The 15,016-nt window shown below is 33.9% G+C and overlaps 1 protein-coding gene across 6 annotated transcripts in view; it reads left to right on the top strand.

The window, feature by feature from the left end:
* Nucleotides 1–15,016, top strand: part of ZNF638 (zinc finger protein 638) — a 130,515-nt gene that overhangs the window by 98,910 nt on the left and 16,589 nt on the right. For all 6 annotated transcript variants that reach the window (XM_043468226.1, XM_043468227.1, XM_043468225.1 and 3 more), the window contains 10 exons: nucleotides 1,683–1,754; nucleotides 2,524–2,610; nucleotides 3,060–3,128; nucleotides 3,680–3,717; nucleotides 6,142–6,273; nucleotides 8,363–8,491; nucleotides 9,668–9,709; nucleotides 10,219–10,353; nucleotides 11,831–11,956; nucleotides 14,470–14,507. In XM_043468226.1, coding sequence (XP_043324161.1) covers nucleotides 1,683–1,754; nucleotides 2,524–2,610; nucleotides 3,060–3,128; nucleotides 3,680–3,717; nucleotides 6,142–6,273; nucleotides 8,363–8,491; nucleotides 9,668–9,709; nucleotides 10,219–10,353; nucleotides 11,831–11,956; nucleotides 14,470–14,507 — 868 coding nt within the window. The remainder of the gene's footprint in view (nucleotides 1–1,682; nucleotides 1,755–2,523; nucleotides 2,611–3,059; nucleotides 3,129–3,679; nucleotides 3,718–6,141; nucleotides 6,274–8,362; nucleotides 8,492–9,667; nucleotides 9,710–10,218; nucleotides 10,354–11,830; nucleotides 11,957–14,469; nucleotides 14,508–15,016) is intronic.

Raw genomic sequence — 15,016 nt, 5'->3', positions numbered from 1 at the left:
ATATTAGGATGTTAGACATGTTGATTAACTTTAAATTGTTTAAGATGGTTTTGTCATCAGTCTTGGATTTCATGTGATACAGTGTTTGCTGAGTATATACCAATTTTTGAAATTTACAGTCATCTAGAAGTTTTGAGAAAGCATGTTTAGTAGACAATGCTCTTTTCCTGCAGTTATTATCAAAATAAGATAATTTAACTGGCAAACTATTTCTCTTGATGAATATTAGAAATATTTCCCTTTTTCTCTCTTATTTTGGTCTTCTCTGTTTACTTTTTGTTTATAAAATAGTCCAGATAACAAACTTATGGCAAATGATGTTCTTTTTGCCTTTTTTGTAGGCTACATTATATTTTAAAGTAACTAATTTAATTTTTTTCTGCTTGCCCTAGTATTTATCCCCCTTTCTGTTTTTCCTCTACTAGAAGTAGTAAAGTGAATTGATTTGTGGTAATAGCATAGAATAGTGAAAGAAACACTTAAGGGTTCATTTGGGCTTAGGTTACTGCAGTGTGACAAAACTTGGGCATGACTAGGAAATGACTGGTTAAATGACAATATAAAGATTAGTATTTCTCTTTTTGAGCAAAAATTAAGGTCTCTCTTTGGATATGAGCAGTGGATTTGTAAGCTATTTTGATTAATTATTGTAGATGTCATAATTCATTTTAATAACTTTTCAAAAGCATGATCATATTTTCACAGAAGGTCCTGTTAAATAGGGTGATTACCACCATTGTTTATAAAGGGGTAGTGTGCACAGCAATCAGTAAATTATCCCAGACTTCACAATTTAACTTGGAATTCAGCTTGGATTTTATGACTTCTGAACCTGGTCTTTTTCCTCATATACTGTCTTGCTACTTGTTGAGAATCCTGATTTTAAGAACTAAACCTCTTGTTGCTCTCTGAATAAAAAGGTTCAGTTTTTCTTGTTCTCTGGCAGTCTTTTTAGTGACACTTAGATGATCACAGTCTTTATATAAACTTCATTTTGGAATATAGGCAATAGTAACATATGCATATGTACAAAGTGTTAGAGCAGTTCAAAAAGTTCTGTTAAAATAGGACCCATTAGGAATGAGTCAAAACAATCTTGATGTGGCCTGACCATGATATAGGTATTCTTAAGGGCTTCCCTGGTAACTCAGCTGGTAAAGAATTTGCCTGCAATGAGGGAGATTTGGGTTTGATCCTTGGGTTAGGAAGATCCCCTGGAGAAGGGAATGGCTACCCACTCCAGTATTCTGGCCTAGAGAATTCCATGGACTGCAATAGTCCATGGGGTTATAGAGAGTCAGACAAGACTGAGCGACTTTCACTTTGAAGGGCTTTTTAATCAACTGGGAGCCAAGGAAGCATGAATTGGGAGGTCCTAAATATAACTGCTTTTGGAACCATTAAAGCCATCATAGAAATGTTTTTATATCCTGTGGTTAGTAATTTTGCTTCTAGTTGATATGATTTAAGTAACTTGCCTGAATGCTATTTTTTAAGTACCCAAAAAGGGAGGTGCATTATCATTTCTAATTTAGCAAATGATCTGTGTCCCTAAAGATGATAGCATTTTATGTTTTGAATAAAATATAGTCTGTTGCTCTTATATCCTTTGTGAGGTTCTTTGAATATTGTTGATACTAATTAATAAATAAACCAGTTTTGACTGAGCTTTTGTGATTTAGGGAAGTCAGCAGGTTCTGTCAAATCTGTGGTAACAGTAGCTGCTAAAGGTAATAAAGCTTCAATCAAAACAGGTAAGACTGTTGAAAGGTTATATTAAGTTTATTCATAATTCTGTTTTAAAGAATATAATATAATATCAAAAGCAAGTTTTATATAATTTGTATCTAATAACATCTTGAAAAGTTTAGTAGATACTTCTTTGATACTTAAAACTTGACACACATATAACTTTTGTTCTTAGGTGCTTTGGTCTTTGACAGCTTTTGCCATTGCAGATATTTTGGAAACATTTCTGACAGCTGCATAATAGGCTGCTAAACCACTTCCCTCCTGTTTAATCTTTCTTTTCCTCATATGTTTAGAGTTGTCACTTCATATTATCTTTCTCAGCTTATAGAACTCCCCTAATATTTCTACTTTAAAGATTTTCTTTCCATGTTATAAGAATGTATCCTCCATCAAGAAATGGAACACTGAATTGTAACATGTTGAAACTAACATGATCTGTTTATTAATATGTTTTCCCAGTAGACTAATGTTAATTGTAAAGAATCTTTGTGAAAATAATAAAGTAGAATTTTTGTGTGTGATTTTGTGTGCTTTTGGCACATGAGGATCAAATTTGTGAATCATTAATAACCCTTAACAAAAATTGTATCTCAGTTTATATTTTTGTTTAATCTTATTGGTAAACAGATACTGGAAAAAAATTAGAAATAAATACATGGAAAAGAGCTGCTTTTATAATGAAATTGAACTAATTTACTGACATATTAGTATGAAACATGGTAAATGGCTGAATAGAACCTTCTAATAATGGTTCAACTGTACTTTTAAAAGCAAAATCTAGTGGAAAGAAGTCCCTGGAAGTCAAAAAGGCTGGACTTGTCAAGAACAAAGACACCAGTAAATCTGTGAATGTACCAGGTAAGCTTGAATTGCTATCATTCAGTACTTTTGTTTCATTAAATCCTATTGGTATACATTCGAGATATATTTTGGAGTCATTGCTTAAAAATGAAAAGGATTGTTTTGTGTTTCAAAGGAAAATTTGTATTAGCTTTGTCTTCAATCAGGTCAGCTTATGGAGACTTGAAGTAACAAAATAACCTAGCTTAAGTTCCTGTTTATATTCATTAGTTTAATTGTATTAGTGTGTTTTTCTAGACTAATAAGGGCTCAGCTGGTAAAGAATCCGCCTGCAGTGCGGGAGACGTGCATTGGTTCGATCCCTCAGTTGGGAAGATTCCCTGGAGAAGGGAAAGGCTACCCACTCCAGTATTCTGACCTGGAGAATTTCATGGACTATATACAGTCCATGGGTTCACAGAATTGGATGCGACTGAGCAACTTTGACTTTCACTTTGATCTTGCAGAAAGCTCTGAAATGAAGACAAATGTGGAAGTCAAAACCACTGAAAATGGTGCTAAAGAAACTATTTCAGGTAGGTAAATAGAAATTTTATTTTGTTCTCTTATGTTTAAAGATGAAAGATTAAAAAAAATTTACTGAGGTTTTTGTGTCATATATATATGTAGGAAATATATACATATTACATATATATATATTGTATGTTGGAAATGACAACCCAGTGTAGTATTCTTGCTTGGGAAATCCCACGGACAGAGGAGCCTGGCGGGCTACAGGCCATGAGGTCGCAAAGAGTTGGAAACAGCTGAGTGATTCAACAGCAACAACTATATATATATATATATTTTTTTTTTTCCCCCCAATATCAGGGTTATATCTAGGTGAATTTAAGAATATTGTGATTCAGATCTTCACCTTATTTCTTGATTTTGCTCTCAGAAGAAGTAAAACTGAATGTATTAATTGAAAGCCAGTTATTTTTGTAACTGTATGCTATTTAAATTTCTCTGGTCTTTTGCCTGTTACATTTTCATGAAGCTACTAGTTAATCTATTGTGGAATAAAGTTAGATCTTGATAAATAAAATATGTTTGCATGAATTCTTATTTTATTTTGTATCTTTAGCTGCTGTGGAGGCCACAGAAAATGAACCAGTCAGCAAGGTCAGTTTTTAATTTCCCCCTTTTTTTTTTAAGCTTAGGAGATTGTGACACAGTATAGTTTTCTTACTATAAACCTAGGTAAAAGATGTCAAGGTATGGTGAACATTATGGTCTTTTGTGCCCTTGTAATAGATGGGGAGACAGTGGAAACAGTGTCAGACTTTTTTTTTTGGGCTCCAAAATCACTGCGGATGGTGAGTGCAGCCATGAAATTAAAAGACGCTTACTCCTTGGAAGGAAATTTATGACCAACCTAGACAGCATATTAAAAAGCAGAGGCATTACTTTGCCAACAAAGGTCTGTCTGGTCAAGGCTATGGTTTTTCCAGTGGTCATGTATGGATGTGAGAGTTGGACTGTGAAGAAAGCTGAGCGCCAAAAAATTGATGCTTTTGAACTGTGGTGTTGGAGAAGACTCTTGAGAGTCCCTTGGACTGCAAGGAGAGCCAACCAGTCCATCCTAAAGGAGCTCAGTCCTGGGTGTTCATTGGAAGGACTGATGCCGAAGCTGAAACTCCAGTACTTTGGCCACCTCATGCAAAGAGCTGACTCATTGGAAAAGACCCTGATGCTGGGAGGGATTGAGGGCAGGAGGAGAAGGGGGCGACAGAGGATGAGATGGCTAGATAGCATCACCGACTCGATGGGCATGAGTTTGAGTAAACTCCGAGAGTTGGTGATGGACAGGGACGCCTGGCGTGCTGCGATTCATGGGGTCGCAAAGAGTCGGACTCAACTGAGTGAGTGAACTGAACTGAAAGTGTGTTTTGAGTTTAAAAATCTTGAGTTGCAAAGTAAGTCACAGAAATTGAGGTGCAGATTATCATAAATAATTGTACATGTTACTGAGCATTTTTTTTCACTGAGAAGAAATTGTTAAGCCAGCTTGGTTTTTGAGTAGAAAAACAATAGAATTTTGTGAATTTTTTTTTTTTCTTATAGAGGCAAATGGGAGAGATGTTAATACTTAGAATACCAGTTAATTTTTTGTATGTTTAGAGGAGCAAGTGGCATTTGCAGTTCTATTTCAAGGGCATTAAGTTCACATTGTTTTCCTGTGCCTTATATGTGTCATTTTGAATATATTAAAATTTCATTAATTTAGAAATTAGTGGTTAAGATCCTGAGACCCTTCAGGGGCTGAGGGTAAGTTCATATTAGAGCGGTTGCCCTATTCTTCAAGTAGTAATTAAGTAGTATGTGTTAACTTACTATTTTGGTTTGAGAAGAATATTTTAAAGCAGCAGTAGAATTTTTAGATTGACTTATTGCATTCTAGAAGGAATCATTTGTGAACACAGTTTGCATGCTATTTAAAAATCATTCTCAACTAGCTTATGAAAATTATAATTTCCTACCCTCTCACCCTCCAGAAAGAAAAGTTACAAGTTGCCAAATTTAGTGTAGTGCACTTTTGTGGATTTCACCCAACATCCACTAAAGGAAAAGTTGGCATTTTGGGGGGAGTCATCTTGAAGAATAAAATAGATCTAAGAGAAGAGAAGGCAGAAATGGAAGTATTTTGTAGTGAGGATTGGGTTATGGGGTAAGGATACTAAGAGACTAGGTAAGCTTTTTTATGTTGCTTACAAGGAATTATTTTACTCAGTATGATAAAAGGATATGCCCTGATTTCCAGTAGTCATGTATGGATGTGAGAGTTGGACTATAAAGAGAGCTAAGTGCATAAGAATTGATGCTTTTGAACTGTGGTGTTGGAGAAGACTCTTGAGAGTCCCTTGGACTGCAAGGAGATCCAACCAGTCCGTCCTAAAGGAGATCAGTCCTGGGTGATCATTGGAAGGACTGATACTGAAGCTGAAACTCCAGTACTTCAGGCCACCTCATGCGAAGAGTTGACTCATTGGAAAAGACCCTGATGCTGGGAGGGCTTGAGGGCAGGAGGAGAAGGGGATGACAGAGGATGAGATGGCTGGATGGCATCACCAACCCGATGGACATGAGTTTGAGTAAACTCCGGGAGTTGGTGATGGACAGGGAGGCTTGGCGTGTTGCGATTCATGGGGTCGCAAAGAGTCGGACACGACTGAGCGACTGAACTGAACTGAGCTGATTTGGAGCATCAAATATATTAGCATCACAAGGCACAGGAATGGGAACAGTACACGAAAGGAAAGAGTTTTAGTCAAAGACAGGCAGCGTTATGTTTTTAAACTTGTTTTTAAGCAGTGGTTACAGAAGAGAACTAAAGACCTTGACTAGATGACAGAATTACTCTGTGTACTTAAAAAGTGGAAAAATGCATTTTGTATTGTTTTTAATTTGTGGTTTAGACCAACTTTCTGAATAAATCAGAGTATTAAATGCAATTTAAATACTAACAGTGATCTGCAGTGTCAAACTTAAATAAATATAACTAAGTAAATAACAGTTTTAATGTCAGTTCTTAAATTTGTTTTGAAGGAAACAGAAGAAATGTGTCTGGTACTTATTTCTGATTTGCCTAGTAAAGGATATTCTGTTGAAGAAGTTTCCAACCTTGTAAAACCATTTGGTGGTTTAAAGGATATTTTGATTTTGTCATCTCATAAAAAGGTAAGAGTTGAAAATAGTTGTGAATTCATGTTGTCTGCAAGCGCATTTTGAAAAACATTAACTTTACAAAGCTTGGAAGAAAGGGTTTAAGAGCAACACCTCAAAATAAGTTGTCTCAAGCTAAGGCATTTTTAAAATACAAAATACAGTTAATCACTTATTTTTAAAGTTTTATTCTATAATCAGGTGTAGTTTTATGGTGGGAAGGATGGATTTCCCCATTAAAAATTTGCTTGAACATTTAACAGAAAATACCTTATATAATAATAGTTTTTTAACAACTTACAAAGTTTTGTTTAGCTGTCTTTACTAGTATTTCTGCTTTTTTTTTTACCGTTTATACTCAAATGGGAAATAACCATTTTCAGACTCACACTGATGGAGTCATCAGTACATAGAACCAGCCTAGTTTTATCTGTATGTCTTCAATTTTCTATAATAAGTGTTTATTACTTTTGTAATTTTAAAACAAAATGTGTTAATAATGAACAACTTGTAGAAAATATTTACAGGACATGAAGGTTCAGAGAAGTTTAAATAATGGAAACAGCACCCTCAGAGTGGTGGGGAGTAGTGTTCTTATAGAAAGGAGTTGGTGATCATTAGAAATTTTTGAGAGTCGAACCAGTGTACTCAAGAAAACAAAGAAGGAAGGGATAGTAAGTGTAAGTAATTATATTCAGTTTTCAGTTCAGTTCAGTCGCTCAGTCGTGCCCGACTCTTTGCGACCCCATGAATCGCAGCACGCCAGGCCTCCCTGTCCATCACCAACTCCCGGAGTTTACTCAAACTCACGTCCATTGAGTGGGTGATGCTATCCAACCATCTCATCCTCTGTCATCCCCTTCTCCTCCTGCCCCCAATCCCTCCCAGCATCAGGGTCTTTTCCAATGAGTCAACTCTTTGCATGAGGTGGCCGAAGTATTGGAGTTTCAGCTTCAGTATCAGTGCTTCCAATGATCAAAAGTAGATTACTTGAATGATTGCACAGCTCTACATTAAAAATCATTGAATTGTACACTTAAACAGGTGAACTTTATGATATGTAAACTATATTTCATTAAAGCTATTTTCTAGAAAGCACATTATTTGTAATGTTTAGAGATGGATAAAAGTTGAAAAAATACTTTTTTTAATATAAGAATTTTATGTGATAATACCTTGAAATAGGGGGAAATTGTGAAACTCTGGGAATGAATAATTCAGATTCTTAGTTTGCATCATATACCGAAGTGAATGTGCATAAATGTAAATCCAAATACAAATCTAGATTATTTATGCCCACTTTTGATTAGAGTTGAATCAATTAGGTTTTTGGAGATTTAATATTTTTCTAGATGTTATATGGAAAAATATCAGATTCACTCATATAAACATTTTAAACATTTTGAAATTAAAATTAACATAAAGCAAAATTGAAATAAAAGATTTAAAATATTTGTGTAAATGGGAAACAAAGGATTTGTATAAACATGCTATAAAATACTAAAAGTTTGATAAATATGCTAATGACATAAAGAGATAATTCATTTTAGAAAGCTACAACTATAAATAAAAATATGGACTGTTTTCACCTCATTAACTATCAAATGTATGGAACAAGGTTCAATCTTTTTACTTAACCCAGGTATGAAAATTAAAACCAAATTGTATGGTGCTCCAATTTTATACTTAAGAAAATAACAGAACATAACTTGATAACCATCACACATTTCTTTGGTTCTTTCATTCCTCATATTTCTCATATTTTGTCATTCATTGAGTTTACTCAGTACATGTTCATTTGATGTCTGTTACATGCTAGATACTGCTCTTGGTAGTAAGGATATAGTGATGAATAAGATAAATAAGATTTCCTTAGTGTCATTTACTACAGTGTCCCTTGTTATTCCTCTTTAGTATTGCCTTATGAATTTAGTCATTATTTCTTGGTTTTAGTTGTAATGTTCTTAGAGTATAGGCCTTACTTTCTAAGGAATGCATTTTTTATTTCAAAAATATTTGCGAAGTTATGAAATTCCTTTGACTTTTAAGTATTAAATTTTTTAAGGAGAAGTAACTTAATACTTTTTTTGTTCTTGTTTAAAAGGCATTTATAGAAATAAATAGAAAATCTGCAGATTCTATGGTAAAATTTTATACCTGCTTCCCAATATCAATGGATGGAAATCAACTCTCAATAAGTATGGCTCCTGAAAACATGAATTTAAAAGACGAGGTAAATAATAGATTTACCATCATATTTACCAATTATTAAAATTTTTAATCAAATTTATTATAGTCTGTTTTGTTTTCTAGTTTCCTCCTTTGGCTCATGTGTTTTTTCTCAAACACTAAGAAAGCATCTTCCTGTTTCTCCGTAGTCTCCCATCTCATTGTTTGAGAGTTACTTCCATACTGAGGGAATCCAATTCCTCATGTATGGTGGAAGGGATTATTTCCTTTCATTTCTCATAACCAGCTGGTGCTAGGTCTGATCTGTTTTAACTCCTGAAATTTCTGGAATTTGTTCTCTCTTCATCCCATTCACCTTTGCCTCACCTCTTTAAAACTCATACTAAAAATCGTTGTTATATGCTCTGCCTTCAGTTTAGTCTCCCTCCAAACCTTTTTCACAAAGTCATGACACTGGCATAAAATTCAAATCTATTCGAATTTAACTGATTTAGAAATCCTTCATTGTTTTTGTGTGGCCTACAAACATTTACTGCTAAGAGGCATGAAGCAGAGATAACTGGGAATCTCTAGAGAAGGGTGGAATGCATGTCTTTTGAAAAAGCTTTCCATAGAGAATCATTCTAATGTGATATAATAGCTGGGGTAGTTTTATATATGTCAGCATTGAAGAGAAAAAAAATGTTAAGAATTCTTGTCTCATAAGGTAAAGTTCGTTCTCTGTGCATTTAAGCCTTTTATCTAGCTTCTTCCAGCTTTGATGTCTTTGTGTGGTGCCACTCTTGGCCTGTTTATATAATTCAGTAACATCGAATTGCTGTACACTTAATAACCTTGTGATGTTTTTTTCACTAGCTTATATCCCTGTTCGTTCTCATCCTCGAGTTTGCTTTGTAATTTGAGTTCTCTTACTGTCTGCTAAATTAGATCTCTTATTCCTTGTATGTGAATTTGAGTGTCTTTCCCTAAATGGTACCCCCTTACTAGTCTTTAATGTTCTTAGAAGACTAAGAAGAATTAAAGTCTATGGTCGGGTGTGACTTAAATAACTTGTGTAGAAAGAGGGAAAGATTTTTGGAAGGAACAGAAATTTTGCTTGACTCTCATTTTATGAGGTAGTTCTTAATGCTTGTTCATATTTTATTATAAATCTTGACTAATTAAATATATAAATAAGAAAGAGTGTGCACCTTCAATCTTCTTTATTTTGCCTTTCTAGGAAGCTATATTTACAACCTTGATTAGAGAAAATGACCCAGAGGTAAATTTTGCAGTTAAATGCTTTTGTACGCTTGTTGAATTGATAAAAAGCATTGTTTGTCTTATTGTTTTCACCTGTTAAGAATTAAAGAAAATCTTGGCACTAGTTTTAAAATATTGAAGTGATGGAGATGTCATATGAGTCTTCTCTTGGTAAAAAAATAAGAGATAGAGGATAAAGGAGTCCCTTATGTGAAATATTTTTTAGATTCTGGACCATATTAACTGACTTGGATAAATATTGGGTATATTAGGTATTTTGGGTAAATGTTATGTTGATAGAAAAAAGATTATACTTCCTTTTAAAGCATATTGTTTCACTGATCATTCAGATATAAAATTAATACCACATTATCTTTACCTGTATAGTCATTTTCTTACTCGTGGGAGAGGATGTCACCTGACCTCTGAAAAATTAAATTATTGTTAATCTGTGTTTTGCAGTTTGATACTTCAGCTATGTGTGTGTGTGTGTTTTTTTTCTGTGCTGTCTCAAAAAAAAAACTACAGGTAAATGTAGATAAAATTTACGATCGATTTGTACATCTTGATAACTTACCGGAAGATGGGCTTCAGTGTGTACTTTGTGTGGGACTTCAGTTTGGGAAGGTGGATCACCATGTATACATGAGCAATAAAAACAAGGTAACAAGGGCCCTTCTCTTTTAGCTGTTTATCTTGTAGAGAATATGTAGCTGAACTGTATATTCAGTATGGTGTGCAACTTCTAATTCAACTTCTGAACTGAAACACCTGTAAACATTATTCACCCTCTGAGCAGAATTATAATATTCCATCTTATTTTCTCCTGGGCTCTAATAAGAAGGAAGAACTCTTAGTTTTAAGGGGAAATAGAAACTTGCACAGGGTAGAAAGGTAATGTGCACAAAGACCATTATCTTATGGGGAAGTTTAGACTTGAGTTCATCTAGCCTTAAGTACCTTTGTGACCTTAGCTAAGTTGTTTACACTTTTAGTTCTTATTTGTAAAATGAAAGTGGGTCAACCAGGTATTTTCTAAAGTCCTTTCCAGTGTTAAAATACACAGAGATAATTCTGTTAAGTTATATGTAAAGAAGTAGAAATAATCATACCTTATTTTCATAATTTGGCTAAAGCCAAAAGGATAAATCCTTTTTACATTTGCTGTACCCTCTGTCTTAATTCAGACATGTGCCCATGAAAATTAGGGTTTGGTTAACTATGTCTTGGGGCTTCCCAGGTGGCTTAGTGGTAGAATCCGCTTGCTAATGTAGGAGACATGGGTTCAATTTCTGAGTTGGGAAGAGCCCCTGGAGGAGGAAATGACAACCCACTCCAGTATTCTTGCCTGAGAAATCTCATGGACAGAGGAGCCTGGCAGGCTACAGCCCATGGGGTAGCAGAGTCGGACATGACTGAGCACACATGGACACAACCGTATATTACCTAGAAAGTTCGAAAGGATTTTATAGCAAACTTAACAGTATTTGCTCCATAAAATATACCTGATCTACCAAGTAGTAGATACTAATTTCTTTGACATGTTTAAGAAATTTCTTTAATCATGTTTGTCAAAGTTGAGTAGTGTTAACCATATTTACATTATTGTTCAGCCATCACCACTCTCGATCTCCAGAGCCTCTTATAAACTGAAACTTCCTGCCCATTAAATAGGAACTCCCCATCCCCCCTTTTCCTAGCTCCTGGCAACCACCACCCTACCATTCACATTTGTGTCGCTCTGAATTTGACTGTTGATATTTTAGGTACCTCATATAAGTGAAATTGTATAATATTTGTCCTTTTGTGTCTGGTTTATTTCACTTAGCATAATGTCTTCAGCATGTGTTGTAGCCTGTGTCAGAATTTCCTTCCTTTTTGAGGCTGAGGCTGACAAAATATCCCATTATATGCATGAGCCACATTTTATCTGTCTGCTCATCTGTTGATTGACACGTGGGGTTGCTTTTGCCTTTTGACTGTGTGAATAATACTGTATGAACATGCATGTACGAATACTTGTTCCAGTTCTGGCTTTCAATTCTTTTAGGTATATATTAAAAAATGAAATTGCTAGATCTTATGGTAATTCTACTTTTAATTTTTTAAGAAACTTAATATTTTTTTGTCTTCTCCAAAGGCAATTCTTCAGTTAGATAGCCCTGAATCTGCTCAGTCAATGTACAGCTTTCTGAAACAAAACCCACAGAACATAGGTGACCATGTATTGAGCTGCACATTATCTCCAAAGATGGACTCATCAGAGGTAAGATTATTTTGTATCAATTTTTGTTTGTGCTTTTAGAAAATGAAGGAGACATAAAGGTTATTTATTCTCCCAAAGCTAGAGGATGTAATCTGAAAGTAATTTTGAGAATTATTCTTGGACAGTAGTCAAACTGGTTATAAGTTTAGTTTGCTTTAAAATTTTATTTTGCAATCACTGTTCCAGTTCTTATAGTTTATGGAACAGTGTGAATTTGTCTAAATGAGAATAAATTGAGGTAATCTTAGGAAATGTAGCATATATGGTCATATATACAGAGCTATTCAATATCCATAGCATGATTATCTCCAGAATGCAGAATCTACACTGAGTCCATTTTTACTTCCTCCTTATAGAAGTTTGTTTTTTTCTTTTGTTTAAATTATTTGCAGACTCTCTTCTTGTATAAGAAATAAGATTTTACAGTTTCTTGGCTTGCACCATAGTAAAAACACTGTCGTCGTGTTACTCGGTTCATATAACTTAGTTACTATTTGTTGAATCTGCTCTCAGAGCTGTTTTTCTCACACTCTGTTCTGAATTTATGGTCATTTGCTTTGTAAAGCACCTGTATACCTCTGCTTTTCTTTTTATTGGTCTTCTGAGTTACATGTGTTATTTCTTGGACTCTGTATCTCCTACTCTCTTGGATTACTTTCTGTTTGCTAGAATACATTGTCAGCTAATTTTCCCAGAACGTATGTAAGGCCAGTAGACCTTTTGAATCCTTGCATATTTGGAAATGACTTTATTTTTCTCTTACTTATTTCATTGATAATGTGTCTAGGTGAAGAATTCTTTGCCCATATTGTTCTTTTATTGTTTGTTTTTTTAGTGGAGAAGACAGACTGTAGATAATTCACACACACACATATACACCTTATCTATTATAAAATAGGTTAGCTGTAATATATTGTGTGTGTGTCAGGTGGTTAAAAAGTGCTGTGAAGTACTGTGGAGACAAATCAAGATAAAAGGATACAGAGTGCTGAATGACCGGGTATGCCAGGGGGATATGCGTATTTTAGACTGGTCAGGCCCCTGTGAGAAAGAATTATTTGAGAGACCTAAAAGAAAGAAGAGAGCAAGTTCTACTAACGTAGCAAGGAGAAGAGGTCTTTAGAGAAAATAAGCTCTAGGGCCTTAAGGATAGTTTGGTGATTTGGGAGGATCAGTATGATTAAGTACAGTGAACAAGGCATTAACTTGATTTGGATTTTATTTCCTACATTCTGCAGATCTAAAAATTGGTATTTTCCTTCACCTGAGGAAAATTTTTCTCTTAAGTCTTTGAATATTCTCTTCAAAGTTTAATGTTCTGTCTTTCTGAAAGTAGCACTTGTACTGATACTGTGGATGCTATATCCTATTGAATTTAAAAAATTTTAAGGACAGTTCTTTAGAGAGTATTCTTTAGAGTTGTTTTTAAAGGAGTTCTCTGAAATATCTTTAGTCAGTTTTGTGTGCTTAATTTGTTCTCTCTCGTGCATTTGTTTTCTCTCTTACTAATTTATAAATAAAAAAGCAAGTTAGCTAATACAGGTATCTGGTATAGATTTCCTTCACTATCATATAGGTTGGTTTGTTTTCTAACAAACTTTCTCTAACAAGAGAAAACTGTTTGTAAGCACTGTGGATAGGGTTTATACTGCCATCTTTAGTTTTCTTTATATATCATTGCAAAATAGACGCAATACCTTACCAGGTATCCTAGTAAAGAAGGCCTTTACTCTGGGATGTCAACTCTCACACCAGGAACCTCTCTAGAAATATTATTCAATTTCTATATAGTAGAGTTCTTGGCTTTTAATCTGACAAGATCTAAAGAAAGATAATTATCAATTCAGCACACATGATTCCCACAGAAAAAGCCTTCAGCTAGTATGTAAAAGTTCTGAAATGTGGATATTTTTGCTGTTTTGTTCAGTGATGTATCCTAAGTGCCTGGGTCAATGCTTGGTACATAAGCACTGAATTTTAATTCCTGCTTCTTTGATTTTGGGCTCCAGGACATTGCTTTCTTGGTGGTTCAGATATATATTTAGAGGGATTATTGTTAAAATTTGTCCAGCATTTCTGTATATTTAGTGTAGAAAGCTTTTTAAGTCAACTAGTCTCCTTTATAAATATTAATAGAAGTCTTTTAAAATTATAATTTCACACAAAAAGATGTTGATATTTCAGGTTTTTATTCTTAGCAGAAGTGGCATTGCCAGGCTTTTAAAGTTAAAATTTTCCCTATTATCAGCATTATGGAAACTTATTTTTTTCATTAATTTCTGTGTATCATTTATTCTGTATAACCTTATTTAGAACTCTTTAAAAATGGTGGGAAAAGTTATAGAACATGATAATTATATGGACACTGAGAACTACCTGTTTTGATTTATTTTTAAGGTATGGTTTTGTCTTTTTTAGCTTAGATTTTTAAGAACTGAAAACACTGCATTGATGAGTTGAATATTTTAAATCCAGTAGAATAGACGCTAATAAAATATGGAATTATATTACAGGTGAAAGCTGAGAAAGACCCAGAACTAGGAAAGGAAAGGTATGTTTCTTTAAGTTTGCTAACATTTTTTTAAAAGTTAATTACTGAATTTTATTTCTATATTTTATGATAATTGTTTACTTACAACAAAAAGTTTATCTTCATGATAATTTTGTGTGTATATGAGTGTTGTCAGGGTGTTTCTTGTTTTGTTTGGGGGTTTTAGGGGCCTATGTTTGACTTTGGGGCTTTTTGTTACTGTTCTTTTTGGTCTCTTTCAGATATTTACTGAATTCTTTTTTTTTTTTTTTAAAGGAAAAGAGAATGTATATACACAGTTTGTATTAGATTTATAAATTTGACTTCTTTTAAAATGTTTTACTAAGACTTGAACAATTCAGCTATGTTATCATTATTTGCTAGACTTTTCTATTCCAAAATAGTTAGGCATAGTAGTAAATTTTCAATTTTTTTTGTAGAACCCTTTGAAAGTTCATTGAGTTTTTAAAATGAAGAAGATACTATTTAGTGTGTATTTTGGTATAAAACAAAATAACATGTATACTGCT

Source organism: Cervus canadensis, chromosome 5, assembly GCF_019320065.1.
Source record: "Cervus canadensis isolate Bull #8, Minnesota chromosome 5, ASM1932006v1, whole genome shotgun sequence".
Taxonomy (NCBI): Eukaryota; Metazoa; Chordata; class Mammalia; order Artiodactyla; family Cervidae; genus Cervus; species Cervus canadensis.
Note: the sequence above shows the minus strand (reverse complement) of the source record. Positions and strands in the feature narration are given on the sequence as shown.